At 38.3% G+C, this 16,551-nt stretch overlaps 1 protein-coding gene across 1 annotated transcript in view; it reads right to left on the bottom strand.

The window, feature by feature from the left end:
• Positions 1-12,533, bottom strand: part of LOC139946838 (sestrin-1-like) — a 50,427-nt gene extending 37,894 nt beyond the window's left edge. The window contains exons 1-2 of the mRNA XM_071944564.1: positions 12,113-12,533; positions 7,638-8,026 (exon numbers count right to left, since the gene is read on the bottom strand). Coding sequence (XP_071800665.1) covers positions 7,638-7,967 — 330 coding nt within the window. The 5' untranslated portion in view covers positions 7,968-8,026; positions 12,113-12,533. The remainder of the gene's footprint in view (positions 1-7,637; positions 8,027-12,112) is intronic.
• Between the last annotated feature and the right edge of the window lie 4,018 nt (positions 12,534-16,551).

Here is a 16,551-nt window from a genome sequence, read left to right as displayed (position 1 = left end):
GAACTAGCCCTAGCCAGACCACTTGGAGAGACTGGTCCTTCATGCCCTAAGGGTGTTTTCCCGCCAGGGGACCACTATTAAGGTAGAATGCTGTCCCATTACTGTCATTCCGTATCATTCCTGTTCCTTGGCTATGCCACTACTGCATATTCTAATGTCACTTCTATTGTCCGCTCAACAACATTCACGTCTGTCTGCATCATTGTTGAAAGGGCCGGGGCACCAAGGCATTTTCTCATAGGTAACGGGCACCCTATGAGGAAATTATAAATTTCTACTGATAGCAATTCAAGGGCACCAAGGCCGGCAGTGACCAAGGGGCATGGGGAACCACGGTTTTTGGCCTTCGTTGCCGCTGTGAAGTACTATGTATATAATCAGGCCTGTACATTACAAAATGTAATATCACTGTCCTAACACTTTCTATACTTTCTAAATTTCAAAAAAAAATTGTGACTTCCTCATATGCATTGAAATCATAACAATCTAAAATCAAGAAGAAGCTGAACCAGAAAAAAATAAACTCTTATCATTTGTTTTTAACTAGCTTCTCTACAATGATAACCTGGGACAACTTTACAGGAAGTGTTATTGCCAAATGGCAAAAATCAAAGGACATGAAGGAAGTGGTATTTGAATCATGTCGTAGATTTAGGTCAACAGATGGGGCTTGGCAGGGGAAGTTAAGTAATATATATTGTAGTGTGGTCATCTTGGCTTTTGTTGTGGTTTTGTTTTAATTCAAATCTAATCAGCAACTAATCTGAGGCAAGAAAAACAAAATTAGGCAAGTGTTGCCCCAGTATTGTCCACAACCTATCCCTATTACAAGTTATAGTTGCCCAATTGCTAAGCAGAAATGGCCTTGCCATTTCAAACTAACAGTTTGAAGGCCTGTAAAATAGGCCGATTCCTTTTATGAAATGACAATTAAGACACTGTCCAAATTGGCAGCTACATGTACATGTAGGGCAACATTTATGCCTACAAAGTGGATCACTGTATCACAATGCATTTTATGTTTCGGGGCGTCCTAAGCAAAACCCTTCATAAAGGCCTTGAAATAATCCATGGCACCCACAGCACTTGCCCTGGTGCCCTGTGCTTTTGTGTCCTTAGCAAGATTCCAATGCAAACTTTCCCCAAAAAGTGCCCCTTACAAAGGAAAATTGCTGTGCCCCTTCTTCAAGAGCAATGTTTCAGGCCCTTAGCACTAGCCGCAGTTGTAGCCAAAGCCGCCAATTCGGATTTGGTATAAGAATTCTCGTTGCATGATAATTTGACCCAATTCTTTCGACAGCAGCTTCACAGAAAAACTTTTTCCCGCCCCATTTCTGCAGTCAGGTTCCCCTTTGTGTTCTGTGTAGTGCACATTTACATCAATGCGACGCAAGTCCACTGTATGCTAGTAGAAGGGCACCATACATACATGTACAGTACATGTACCTTTACATGAATTTTGAACATGTGCCAGACTTGCATGGTCTATTATCCCAGAAACTGTTCAACAGCCCCATTGTGTCCCATTGCTAAAAATAGCCCTCGAGTACAAAGAAGAAAACTATGGGCAACTGAAGTAAGTGTGTAGTTTAATGTCAATACACGGTGTGTTGTGTAAATTACAAATTTATTCTTTCCCAAATCATGACCATCTTTAGCAGTTCTGTGTACAGTAGGCCTATACTGTAACCATTTACTTCATGCAAGTCTGGACACGTATGATGAGATTTATGACACTTGGGGCATTTCACATAGTCTCTTCCAATAATAAAGATCCCAGCACAGTTTAGGTCACAAACATGCAATTGGTGCTTTATTGGGACAGAATCCTGCACAACATGTGGCAATTTTCTCTCCTAAGAAGAGACTTTTCCCCGCTAAGTGGACCTCTGCACTGTAATTAAATCTTTCTAACACTGCTCAAGCACCATCAGAATACAATGCAAGAAAACAGATTTCTTGAGAAAGAGATCAAACTTTCACTTTCAGTTGGTCCCCCCACACCCTGTGCCTTGAGTGTGAAAGTAAGATGAATGGAAACATTTAAAGAGACAACAAGAAAGTTTGGAATGATCCAGGTTGGAGAGAGGATGCACTTTGTAATTTACTCCTTTTCCTCTGAGCAGTTGAAGTAGATAAGACCTCCTTACTTTAACTATGGTTAAGCTATTGAGAACAGAGCCTTGGTGATCTTTCCTAGGATGAGACCATCAAGGTACCTCCTCAAGAAGAAAGGCATTTCTTCTTGGGAAATACCTTGGTGGTGTACTAACTGCCCTATGTACTACTAGGGCAACTACAATTTCAAAACAACCCTGAAGACCTATCTTTCTTCGAAAACATTTCAGTATTACATTCAATACACATTGGACTTTTTTATTTTCTTGATCTTTTGCATCGCTGGAGGACGACCAAGAGGGAACTTTTTTGGTTGAAGCAAGCGCCATGAGCACTTTTTTGTGTGGATACTGGCGCTATAGAAGACATCATTATTAATATTATGTACATGTAGCGGGACCTGCGCTTAGCGCAAGTTTCCCACTAGTAGTTTCACAGACCCAAACAAACACTGTAATCTACACTATACTTTCACACAGCCAAACCATAATGCCAGAAACACAAAGGCAAACCCTATTCATTGTTTCACAACTCACTCTGAAATGCAATCACTCCTTTCATAAATTACCGGTACATCCCTTCTCAGAAAAAGCTACTACACAAACAAGTGTTTGGTTTTTGTCTTTCCCGTTACATAAGAAAGAAATCAACTCCCTTGGATCGAGAACATACTAAAATGAAAAACAATAAAATGCCAAAAGACAGCGTTGTAGAAGAAGAACAAAAAAAATGCAAGTGAAAGAAATAACAAGTGTCTGCGTCTCTTGGAGGGGATATTGACTTTCAGCTGAGATTAAATGTCAGCCACCGATATTAAAAAAGTGAAACATCCTCGGGGGGGGGGGGGGGGGGGGGGGGCCTGTACTTTTTTTAAGTTATAGCTCTCCTAAATGATGCACCTGAAAACAACCAAATTGAAGCTTGCGGCCATAAAACGAGTAGACAGGGATTGTTTGCAAGCAGTTTTCATTACAGGCAAAGTAATTTTCCTGCTTCTGCAGTAAACCAAGCAAACATCATAGAGATACTCTATGTTGAAAGCAGTCGGTGTTCAGATTTCGGATTTTGTTTTGGTTGGATTTTGTTTCCCGGCTACCTTTTTTCGTCGGCCATTTTGATTTGTCAAATTACAGGGAAATGTTTTTCGGCAGCCAACGGTTATTATGGCTTCTGGCTGGCACCCTGAATAAAGACATTGACAAAATAAGGAGACAGCCAACATTAGGTTTGATAGCTCAGTTGGTAGAATGCCTACACTTAAACCTGGATGTCTTTGGTTCAAATCCTGTCGTAGTCCATTTTGTTTTTGTTGAACCCCTAAATTATTAATTTTTTTCATGTACAAAAAGAGGTGAATTTCCATGGTTTGTGAAAAATTATTCTATTGTTTGAATGTTCAATGAGTGTCCCAGGGCTCAAGCTTCCACAGGACAGTAGAGCTTGTAGGCTGGTAGATGAAAAGTTTTACTGGACCAGGGGCGGATTTTGGATTTTATTCTGCGTATCTATCCTAATTGCTTTGATGTCCCACAACAAAGATGAAACTTAGTGCAGGGCTGTATGCTTCGTTTTTGAAAGGGCAAGGGCACCAAGGCATTTTCGTCTTGGTATAGGGCACCCTATGATGAAATTGCAAATTTGTACTGGAGCATTTCAAGGGCACCAAGGCAATGACCAGGGGACACGGAGGCAATCGCCTTCGTTGCCTCCGTGAAGTATCAGGCCTGTTAGTGCTTTATGAAATTGCCATTCGAATCAAGCCCAGAGCTATGCAGGCCTGTAAAGATACATGTAGTGCAAGATGCAACTTGAACACTTGGTATACAGTATGTACATCCAAGGCTTAAAAATTTTCCTGAATTTCCACTTCACCCAAATTATCCGAGAAGGGAAGTGCCCTCAAAAGGATTCGAGGCAAACAAAAAATATTTAAATACGGGCAGAACAAAGGAAAGTGAAGTCACATGACCCGGTCGACAGAGCCGCAATTAGAATGATTGCATGGCAACACGAGATGCATTATATGCAAATGAGTCAAGTCTAAATTTATTGAAAGGTATAATATGCAATAACAAGTTTTCCTGTGTGGTGATAACAGACAAAGCAGTTTACCGTGACCAGGTCAGTGGGGGATTGGTCAGTGTGGTGCTGGCTAGCATTGTAAAGTGAAACCAAAAGGCTGACCTCTCTGTCGTTTAATAACTTTAAAAATATTCATACAGGTACCTACACATGTGTATTACGTGACATCCAAATGAACTCACCTTGATCTGTTATCCATCTGGTTATCACACATCTGGGCCCTATTTGTTCCTGCTTAGCAAATACAAAGAGTCACAAATTGAACATTGTGAGATAGTATTTTGTTTGGTAACCAAATTCTGGTTAGCATGATATTGTTGTGCTTAGCTACTTGTTGTGCTTTGGAAAGGAGCTGTATGAAATTGCATGTCTAACCATGGAGTAAGTCTAACAGTACAAATATGGAAGCATCATGGAGGTACAACCCAGCGGTGCAATCTAAGAGCTACCAACATATCATGGTATAATCATACACTGTATTATATGGTATAATGTAATTGTGCTCTGAAGTGCAGTTATGGATAAAACTTCCATTTTATTCACCATTATTATTCTCAAGAAAGATGATCGAGTTTCAAATAATTAGCCTGTTTCTCCAGGTTAATATCAGAACCCACTTACACATACTAGGAATGAGGACAAGAGTGAAAACAACCTACACGTACGACGAATGCACAAAGTAGATTCTGCATAATATCACACCAGGAAAAAGGAAATGTTGACAATCAAGAAATCCTGGGCAGAACTCTGCACTACTAAAATATCATACTCTAATTAGGAATGTTGATTGGTTGTAAAGATGGAACCTCGTTAGCCAACTCGTACTGAACTTGTAAGGCCGGTCATGGCTGAAGAGACATTATCTTGGTATTATTACTGATAGTGATGCCAAATTCCATCCATTCATGTGATAAATTCCTACCAAAGAAGACACACTTGCAAACTTGCCCATCATGCTAACGTTAAGAATGTCTGTACAAAGACACTGTGCTAGTCTTGCACATTTTCAAACTTCATAAATTAGTTTTTAAAACATCGTTTATGGCTATTTTATGTCATATTATTGTTGGAAAAGTAATACTTTGCCATGAAATATTTAGTAAAATTAATTTTTAAACAAATCAACTAAGAAAACCAGAAATGAAGCTCATCTCAGAATTTTGCCACCAGAGTGTTGTACTGTACCTTGATACAAGTACAACATGCAGTAAGGTACAAACCATAGATCCATGGTGAATCAGGGGATTCTGTTTTATACCAGCCTTAGAACCAGGCGGCAGTGCCCTGCTAAATAATTTGCACCAATTGAAGTTTGCTGATACAAAAACATATTGAGTGTTGGACTTGTGTTGACTGCTGGTGAATGCAGTCCATGTATATACACAAGATCACTGTAGGACCTGTCAGCAGTGCTCTGATGTCACTTGCTCTGATTGATTAATTGATAGCGACCTCAGTGTGTAAAGCCTACATGTACACATGATGGTTGACCCCTAGCTTACTGGCTGCCCTTAACAGAATCAATACCCTGAACTATCCTGACCTAACAAGAACTAAGATGAAACAACAAATAGTTAGGTGACAGGGTGTCTATATGATACAAATTACCCCAAACTGCTTAATAGCTTGAACAGTGTACTATGATTTAGAATCCATATCACACCAATCTCCTCCAGAAAAGAAAAAAACATTCTAAAGATGGTATAGGATAAGTGACAACAAACTTGTACAAAATAGCCACAGAGCCTGGACTTCCTAGCTGGCAAAATTTGTACACGCCCCCATTTTTAAAAGTAAAATTTCAAAGCTTTTCTTTCATGGAAAAACTTTTGATATCAAGAAAGAGGCACATCTCAAAACTTGGTCCGCTGTAATTTTAATAACTCTTCAAAAGTCTTGAATGAACCATTATTTTTGGCTTGTATTTTCAACAAATAAACCATGGTTTAAGCCACAAATTACGGTATGTGGAACTAAACAGAATGTAAAATTTCCCATGGGCTGTAAAACATGAAATTTATGATTTATTTATACTAAAAGCTAATATTTTTAGCTGAGAAAGACATAATGTTTTATAGAACCTTATTTACATACATGATTGACTTTTGAATTTAATAGTAGAACTTCTTACCTAAAGTTGGAATTTTGTGCATGTCATTTTGGGTGCACCACAGCACACATAAAAATGTATAACACACTAGGCAAATTGGATCTGTTTCTAATTGTCCATTTATCACCGTTATCAACCATCAACTGTCAAATACCCAGCTCAAATAACCACAGTATGTTTACAATACTCCTATCGAATGTCATTTTGCCCTTGAGAAAAATGTTTGCGGTCAGAACATTAAAGTACGTCTGTACGTTGTGGTATATAGTGTTAGAAATATATTGATATTCTCACGATAATGTTTTCAGCCAAAATGGATTATGAAAAAGGGAACTGCACAAGTCTTGCAGACCTGATACTTCACGAAGGCAATGAAGGCCATTGCCTCGATGCCCTAGTAGAAATTTACAATTTCCTCATATATAGAGTGCCTGAACCAGATGTGCGTACTAACTGTTAAAGCAAATGATACTACAAGCAACTGCAATGATCATTGCACCACTTTGCAGTGCAAGAATGTACAGTAAGCAGATTTAATGGAGACGTAACTGACATAAGTCAACATTGAGGGCAGTATAGTTGTCTGATCATGACTTCAATCTATAGGCAAGGGCAGGCATCAATTATGGTACCCATGGTGTGTGGTTGAGAACAACCTGAGAAGCAGCAGTAGAGGGATCACATTGAGGGGGTGCAACTTTTATTATTTCAAATATATTGTGCAAGTAAGAAACATTATTTATTGAGTGAGTCTTTTCTGAAACAGAAAATCAGCGGTCCTACACTTCTTAAACCAAACCCATTCCAAGATTAAAAAGGAAGCTTGTTCTACAAACCCACATTCTCACTGAACTCCAGCCAGGACTGGGATTGTTGGAACCAAGTAACATTAAAATCATTATTAACAGATGATGGTACACGTATGAAAACATGAAGTTGAGGTGAACAACAAGTCATCAAACTATGGAACCCAGCGTGAAAGGGTTTCATGGCATTAGCAAGTACGGTTCATTGCCCGGTCAAGTCTTCGCTGTTAATATATTACAGCACAAACCACAACTTTTCACTCCGACTTTGTTTGAAATAAAACATTGCAAGATGTCGATTGAACAAGTACAGGGGATGCTTTAAAGTACATGGGTCCTCTTCAGGGTTCTACCTATGCACAACCATGTGTAATAGGGCTGATTTGCGTACATTTGGGCTGGTATGCAAAACACCATTAATTTCTTTCTTCTTTTCAAGTACTAAAATTTCACAAAAGCAGGAGCCAAAAAGTCTGAATTCAGACAAAAGTGTAAAATTCCTGATCTCTCATTCCACTCACCTTATAGAAAGTTAGTAGACTGTTGCATTTCTCCCGTACATCGCTGAAGGGACACTGATGAGCCAAGCGCAAGATGATCGTCAACGGCTGCAGCAGGCTCTCAGTTATACCGTCTCGACAGTTGCCTGAGAGGCATCCCTCGATGAACCCCTTGCTGCCTTCGAGGCTGTTCTGCTGAGATTCCGGGAGCTGCTCGAGGATGCTTTCGTGGATGGCTACGAGGCAAGATGAGAGTTGTTCGAGTGTGTTGAGACGGGAGGTACTTTCTCGGGTGGAGAGCCTCTGTAGAAGCCAGCGTGCCTGTGCTGCCGACCCCTCCTGGACAGCCATTTAGGTTTGGAGTCTTTGGATTTGGTTTTAAGTCGCGTTTCCTTCAAGGATACGGGTTCCTGTGATGCATCAAGATGACGTAAATAATACAAATTTAATTTGGAGGTTTTCAGGTTCAAATCCCGCTGTAGTAAATACTTTTAACAACTCCAAATTTAACCCTGCCGAACCCAGGTTGTGTCATAAACTTGGTTGTGATCCCTGGCTATAACAGTTACAGGTTGAGTGGTTTCTGACTGCCTGTACCCTGAACAAAGATGACAAAATAGGTAAACCACAAACAGTAGGCTATATATGACTCATGTTGTATGAGAGCAACATGTATGTGTACACAATTTAATTATTTGGGCACTACTTTTTGCTGAAACTTGTTCAAAAATTTTTGAAGTTACATGCATTTCTATCATGAACCAGAAACATTTTTGATGTGGCCCTACATGTGTGGCATATTTTACTGGGTAGGCAACAGTTTTTCAAAGAAAAAATATTTCAGAACACCTACGCAAAGTCAATCAAAATACAAAAACGAGGACACAAAAACATTGAATAATTATGGAAACAGGTCATGCTTGAATGAAATTGAATCAGATAATCATTTCCAAAAGATGGGGAGGGAGGGGGGTTGACGCAATGCCTCTCTCTCAGATCGAGATCCTTGGTGAGGAAAACAAATAGGATATCAATCGATTTTCCGAGGTAGATGCTGGAAAGCAGGGATACACTGTACATCAGGCCCGAGGACAGTGAATTTAGTGTCTGCCAACTCACGACAGGACATGCAAGTCCAGCAGTCTTAATGTTTTTCAATTAAATCATATTTGCCCATTCAAGTGTAACATTTTATTTTATTTTGTACAAATTACATGTTTCTACAAATGTTGACTTTGGAGTTTTGACCTCGATATGAATTTCAAATAGGTTAAGAATCAAAATATTTACCTATTTATGGAAAAGATATTTATAGGCCTATGTTAATGCGTAATACACTGTGCAGGCATTTTGTTCTTCTCATCTGGTCTTGTTTCTTTTTCTAAATAAATTCTGGTTCAGTAAAAACTTAGAGGGTCTACGTACTTTTTTCCTAACACAAAACAAAATGTCCACAGATTTACATTAAAAACTAATTGAAGATTATGATAGTAGAAAGCTTCCCTCTAAATGTTACTTTACTGAGGTGCTGTAATTTTTTTAAATGAGTAAAACAAATATTTTCCGTCTCAGTTTTAGCATGTAAAAACGTTAACCAGTTATGCTATGGTTTAGTATAATATCATAACTGGTTTTATGGGATTTTATATTCTAAAATAATTTTATGCTTCCTGAGACGAAAATTACTTTGTGACTTGTTTTACTCATTTCTCAAAAACTACACAACCTCAGTTAGTAATATTTGAAGGGAAGCTTTCCACTATCATTATCTTCAAAATTAAAGTTTACATGTAGTGTAAATCTGTGAACATTTTGAAAAAGTACAGAATCCTTTTAAGCTACGAGCCCTGCAGTCTTGGAGATTTTCCATCCCAAAAGTGAGCCATGTATTATGATAATGCGGGCCAAACACAATAAAATCACAAGGAAAGTGTTAAATCATGCAATGATGAATACAAGACTGTATCCCATTGGTTACCACACAAGTCTTGTCATCACCTACATGTACAAACTTCACAAGCTAGCTAACAAGTTACATGTAATTGTGTGTAGAGGCTGGCTAGAGGGCTGTCAGTTTATTTATAAAGTATAGTACAGTTCAAACACTTTGTACTGTGTGACCTGTGAGTGTCAGCTAATATTACAAACGTATTTCCATATTTCTCACAAAGGATGATGGGAATGGGAGCATGGTTTGCATTGGGCGGCTGGGCTGGAGGAGGGGGGGGGGGGGTGCGAGGGGGGGGGGGTGTCAAAGAGGATGAGCTCATAAATACACAATGTTTTATTCCTCATTAGACCATACCATTGAGACAGTGAGTGTACTTTACACTTGTGCTGAGGAATGTTGTTTTTGCTTTGCTCTTAGCTGAGATGCTGAGATGCATCTCAAAGGGGAAAAGGGGCTACTTAACCAGGGTGTTTTTTCTTCCATTATTATCTCACAACTTTGACGATCAATTGAGTTCAAATTTTCATAGGTTTGTTGTTTTGTGCATGTTGAGATACACCAAGGAAGTGAGAAGACTGGTCTTTGACAATTACCAAAGGTGTCCAGTGTCTTTAAACCAGCAAATTTTTTGTATTCTTTTTTACTAACAGAGGCCTACAGTCTGTGTATAACCTGTAGGCTACCCGATGCATACAAAAATCAGAAGTTTGAAGCACTGTCAAGTAGTATTTAGATTTGTTTTTTCCACTGTAAAAACATGGCTAAAAGCCATAACTAAAGTTAAAGTGCATTGAACAGCATGAAGGGAGCAGATTTTTTGGCCAACTTCCCAACCAACAAACAACATGACAATTTTTGTATCATTTTTTTGTTGCCGTTTGTTTGGTTGTTTACCACTGTGCATGTTTCATGCACAGTAAAACACATTTTGCCATGGGGAAAACAGGATAAAAACAGTCAGGCCTCAAATTGGTATTAACCACAAGACTGAAGGGATTGTAGCTAAATTTTGTTACTGGACTAGAATAATGTTTTAAAGCCATTGGACACTTTCGGTACAGAATTTTTTTTTTAAAGTTAAATAATTTACAGGGTTTACAGAAGGTAACGGTAATGGTGAAAGACTTCTCTTGAAATATTATTCCATGAAATGCTTTACTTTTTGAGAAAACATTAAAACAATATCAATTCTCGATGCCGAGAATTACGGATTTATTTTAAACACATGCCATGACACAGCGAAACGTGCAGAAACAAGGATGGGTTTTCCCGTTATTTTCTCCCGACTCTGATGACCGGTTGAGCCCAAATTTTCACAGGTTTGTTGTTTTATAAGTTTTGATACACGCAGCGTGGGCCTTGGACAATCTGTTTACCGAAAGTGTACATTGGCTTTAAATAAAAATTTCATGTCGCTTCATCTTGTTTGAAGTTAATTATTTCAAACTTCTTTGTTTTTAATACAAAGCCAGCAAATTTTGTTGTTTCTCCTTGGAATTAACAAATTTTTAATAAAAAGGCCCTCATCCTCCTCTTCTTGGAAACCCAGAGATCAACTGATGACTTGTATTTTTTCTACTTGGTCTGAATGCAATACAAGTTTAGGCCTTTTAGAACACTATAGTTGCGATAACGTAACCCTCCTTCCGGCCGTCGGGAGAAGGGTTACGTTATCGCAACTAAGAACACTATTGCCCCCTGGCTGTACAGTATTGCCTTTATTGTCTCCTTTGCTGCTATAATTATAAATGCAAACAAAATTAGGTAGCCTACAAAAACAATGTATTCCAACCTGGGCTTGCCTATTCTCTATAAAACTATAATTGGAGCCCTATAATTTATACACTAACTCAACTGACTCTCCAAGTGTTGTACTGTATATTTTTTTAGGCCTGCGTTTTAGAAATTATGACAAATTTCATGCAGCATTTCAATAGTTTTTTGAAACATAACAAACCTGCACAACTTGGTAATTTATAATATAATAATCAAAAACAGCAGCTCTACCAAAGGTTTTATTCAACAAGCACTTCTCTAAAGAGGAACTTCTATACAGTGGGATTGTAACACAAATTCCAATATCACAAAACAAAAGGCAACTTTACAAAACAAAACAAATATTCCCGCATTGCCATAAATAATTTGATGAGAAAAGAGGGGCCAAGCCCAAGTTGGCAAGTATATTATCGATCCTAATACAACAAAAACACTATGCAACTCAAGTCAACACTCAAATCGAGCACATGCTATCTTAGTCGGTTACGAAGGGGGTATTAATCGTATGGCCTGGATTCCAGGCTGGAATAAAATACTTAAGCGACTGAAATGTTACCAAGAACTCTGTCGTGGGTCGTACGGTCGTCGCCAGGCGAGCCCGCCCAACCACGCGCACGACGGCCGGTCATGTCATCTGCCAGTAGCCCGCCGGTTTAAATTTAGCGGTAACACCAGAGCCTGGCAGTTTTGCACAATTTATCACCCCAAAATGTTGATAGAAAAACCCTCACTGGTACGGTTTCAATAACAGACAATCATCTCAACTTACCTTGGGTGTCCTAAACAGAAGACGAGTCGGGGAAATCCGGTTTTATTGTTCAAAAACACATTGAAATTGTGCCGGTAAGACATTGATTATCGAACTCTGGTGAGTGACAACGGAAAATTCCATTGGCTCTCGCCACTGATTTTTTCGTCGTGTAGTTCACGCACGTTATTGCGCGCATGGCCGGCAAGGAAGAGCAGCCGACAACCAGCAGTAAATTTTGACCTAGCGATGAATTAACATAATTTATGCAACCTTTCGATAACACACCTCCAAAATTGACCAATCGGCGTGTAGTATTGGTTTGACCTCACAACCTCTGAACTCTCATCACTGTGCAATTTCATCAGCTAGATGTTGGGAACGACGTTCATTCATGAAGTGCACGTTTATGTGGTAGAGGAATGATGCAATATTCACGGGCCGGACATTATAGAGACGTGCATGGATCAATACAAAATTGAAATGTTTACAAGCAAGGACAAAAGATGGGGATAAACATTCAGTGGGGGGTCGGGGATTTGGTTGGGGGGGGGGGGGGGGGTTGCTGGCTGGGGATATGGAGTTGATTGCGCCCTCTAGTTCTTTTATTTTTCCGCACCCCATAAAATGGCACCTCCACCATTCACCCTGAGTTGTAAATCCGATTAAAAAAATTGTAGGCCTACATTAGAACAACTTTAACGAGTAGGTAAATGTGAATGTGTACTGTACTTGTGCATTTGCGTTATCAAGTATTTTAATTATTATTTATTTAATTATCTTGATGTTGAGTTTCACTACTCCGTTTTAAAATTAAAATTAGCATGACCCAACTTGAAGCTAACCAAAAGAGTACCCTTTCAATCATATCTAAGTTATCTATTTAAGAATGATTTAATTTTATTTAGACACAAATTTTATCATTCTTTTATATTTTCAAACAGTTAGTCTGCCATTTAATTAACATATTATTTTGTCATAAATTATTCGGTCGTTCGTGTTTTCATTTGTTTGGAGGGCCTAACAAATTAGTTTTATTTTTAGTTACTTGGTGATTTTGTTAGTTAATTATTCTCAGCCACTTGGCCAAACATTTTTTAGTAGGCTTTAATAACAAAATCGCTGCAATCTCGGCTCATTCTATCCAGTGCGATTATTTGTTTTGATAGAACGAAGATCCGTACACTCTTGAAATAATTTTTATATTAATCAAAACTAAACTAATTAGCTATGGGACATGATTTTGATGTAAAGTTACTCAAAATCATGTCTCATACATGTATGACCAAGTGTTGTTTTGCATAAAATAACAAACCTGTGAAAATTTGAGTTCAATCGGTCAATCGATCGAAGTTGTGAGATATTAATGAAAGAAAAAAATACCCTTGTCGCACCATGGTCACACGAAGTTGTGTGCTTTCAGATGGTTGATTTCGAAACCTCAAATTCTAAACTTGAGGTCTCGAAATCAAATTCGTGGAAAATTACTTCTTTCTCTAAAACTACGTCACTTCAGAGGGAGCCGTCTCTCACAATGTTTTATACTATCAACCTCTCCCATTTACTCGTTACCATGTAAGGTTTTATGCTAATAATTATTTTGAGTAATTACCAATAGTGTCCACTGCCTTTAAACGTCTAATGCGTCGACGCTCTTCTTCTTTAAAGGAACACGTTGCCTTGGATCGGACGAGTTGGTCATAATAAAAGCGTTTGTAACCGTTTTTTATAAAATGCATATGGTTGGAAAGATGTTTTAAAAGTAGAATACAATGATCCACACAAGTTTGCCTCGAAATTGCGTGGTTTTCCTTCTACTGTGCGAACTAACATGGTCGGCCATTTATGGGAGTCAAAATTTTGACCCCCATAAATGGCCGACGTGTTAGTCGACGAGGTAAAAGGAAAACCACGCAATTTCGAGGCATGTTTGTGTGGATCATTGTATTCTACTTTTACAACATCTTTCTACCCATATGCATTTTATAACAAACGGTTACAAACGCTTTTCAAAGACCAACTCGACCGATTCAAGGCAACGTGTTCCTTTAAGGCCTTTTCTTGATGAGAAGTAATACACACCGAGGATGATGCGTAGGTGGGGTAGGAATCAATCTTGTTTTCCCGGCTGAATTACCAATCCATTGATAATTGAGCGGAAGCCGGGGTATGTCGCTTCATTACGACTAATTGAAGATTGTTTTGTTTCCCCCATCGAAATACCCTGAAGCGGGGAGAGGATACATTATAATTTAAAGGCGATTTTAAAAGGTATAGGGTCATAGATTGTTGTTTTGTCAGTGTGTATGCTGATTTAATTTGTATAAATCGTCAACAAGATGTGAAAGTTTCGGCTGAAACACTCGTAGTGGACACTAGTGGTAATTACTCAAATTAATATTACCATAAATACATTTCTTGATTACGAGTAATGGGGAGAGGTTGATAGTATAAAACATTGTGAGAAACAGCTCCCTCTGAAGTGATGTAGTTTTCGAGAAAGAAGTTATTTTCCACTAATTTGATTTCGAGACCTCAGATTTAGAATTTGAGGTCTCGAAATCAAGCATCTGATGAAAGCACACAGCTTCGCTTCGTGTGCCAAGGGTGTTTTTTCTTTCATTATTATCTCGCAACTTCGACGACCGATTGAGCTCAAATTGTCACAGGTTTGTTATTTTATGGATGTTGAGATACACCAACTGTGAAGGCTAGTCTTTGACAATTACCAATAGTGTCCAGTGTCTAAAAAAGCTAAATATTTTCAGCTGAGAAAAACAAAGTGTTTTTATAGAACCTTACTTATATACACGACTTTTGAATTATAGAGCATCTTGCATGCTGTGCATTTCATTTACAGCACACATTAAAATGTAAAACACACTTGGCAAATTGGATCTTTTTCTAATTGTCCATTAATTTATCACCGTTATCAACTGTCAAAAGACAGCTCAAATAACCCAGTATGTTTACAATACTCTGATCGAATGTCATTTTGCCCTTGAGAAAAATGTTTGCGGTCAGAACATCAAGTTACTGTTCGTTGTGGTATGTAGTGTTAGAAATATATTCTCAAGATATTCTCAAGATAATGTTTTCAGCCAAAATTGTGAAAAAGGTAACTGCACAAGCCTATTGAGGGAGAGAGAAAGAGAAGACAAAAAATGTCCCGGTATTTTCATTGAGAACTTCGAAATAAAATCTTAAATAATCCCGAAGAATGATTGTTGTTAAAGTATACATAAATAAAAAGTTTCACGGGTCACTCCATAGACTTTTTCGGGTATTTTTTTATTTAGAAAAAAATAGTTTTTTTTCCAGAGTATCAACACATTGGGTGTCATAGTTACGGCCTATGATCGCGAGTAGCCGTTAGCCTGGTCTGGGAGGTTGGAGTCTCCGTCCTTAAAGTCACCTGGAAATAGAATTTCTTTTCTTTCAAACATAAGAGTATATGCTTACGAACAATAAAACATTTTTTTTAGTAATTGTTTGTCACGATTTATATGTTTAAAAAATATATAAATTTGTTTGGGGGGCTGACTCCGCCTACCCCTTTTGTGACGTCAGTCGAGGCAGACTTTGCCTGCAATGCGTATAGTAAACACACGTGCAAAGTACATGTACGTCCAAGTCGTGAGTTGGTACATTTCAAAAAGTGTTTTTCTGCATTCAGCAGCAATACACCTGGTCGGCATTGCCGGAAAAAACATTTTTTTTTTTTGAAACGTACAAACTCACGACATGGTCCGTGTATGTTTTTTTGCAATTTTGTTAACTCTACGCATTACAGGCAAAGTCTGCCTCGATTGACGTCACGAACAACGCCCTCTCGGGTCGGGGTCTACTCTTAAATTTGTAAATAACATAAGAACTGATTTTATAAAACCTTAGTTAACTGTTTATTCACATTCCACTCATCAAAATACATATATTAGTGACAAAAGCTTTATTTTGAAAAAATACCACTTCCAGGTGACTTTAAAAGTTACGTAAGTTAAGTTATTAAATAAAGCTATTGTGTTCTCCTAAATAAGAAGTCTCACAAGCCTGTTTTATTTGAAGTTTGTGTACTAGTATCCCGGTAGGCTGACAAAGCCATAATAGTACGTACCATATCTGTATCATTGAACAAAAAGACACAGCATTGTGAACTAATGTGCGGGCGGATTCGTAAGGTGGGTTTGTTTTTATATTAAATAATTTTACTTATTCATAACATAGAGCTAGCTCCTAGCACTGTGTTCATAATATTATGCTGTGCGTTGGCGTTTATTTTGTCCATTGTTCAGTTGTAACTGCATGGGCGTGGTTCCGTAAACACGAATGTCACGAATCTCTTCAAGAACAACAATTAGCCGAGAAAATTCTTTCATTAAAAAATACTAACAAATAAACAATATCAATCGACTCACTCTATGAGCAGTGCCCACGCTTAATAAATGAAAAAGTCACTCAAC

The sequence above is a fragment of the Asterias amurensis genome, chromosome 14 (genome assembly GCF_032118995.1).
Source record: "Asterias amurensis chromosome 14, ASM3211899v1".
Classification (NCBI taxonomy): domain Eukaryota; kingdom Metazoa; phylum Echinodermata; class Asteroidea; order Forcipulatida; family Asteriidae; genus Asterias; species Asterias amurensis.
Note: the sequence above shows the minus strand (reverse complement) of the source record. Positions and strands in the feature narration are given on the sequence as shown.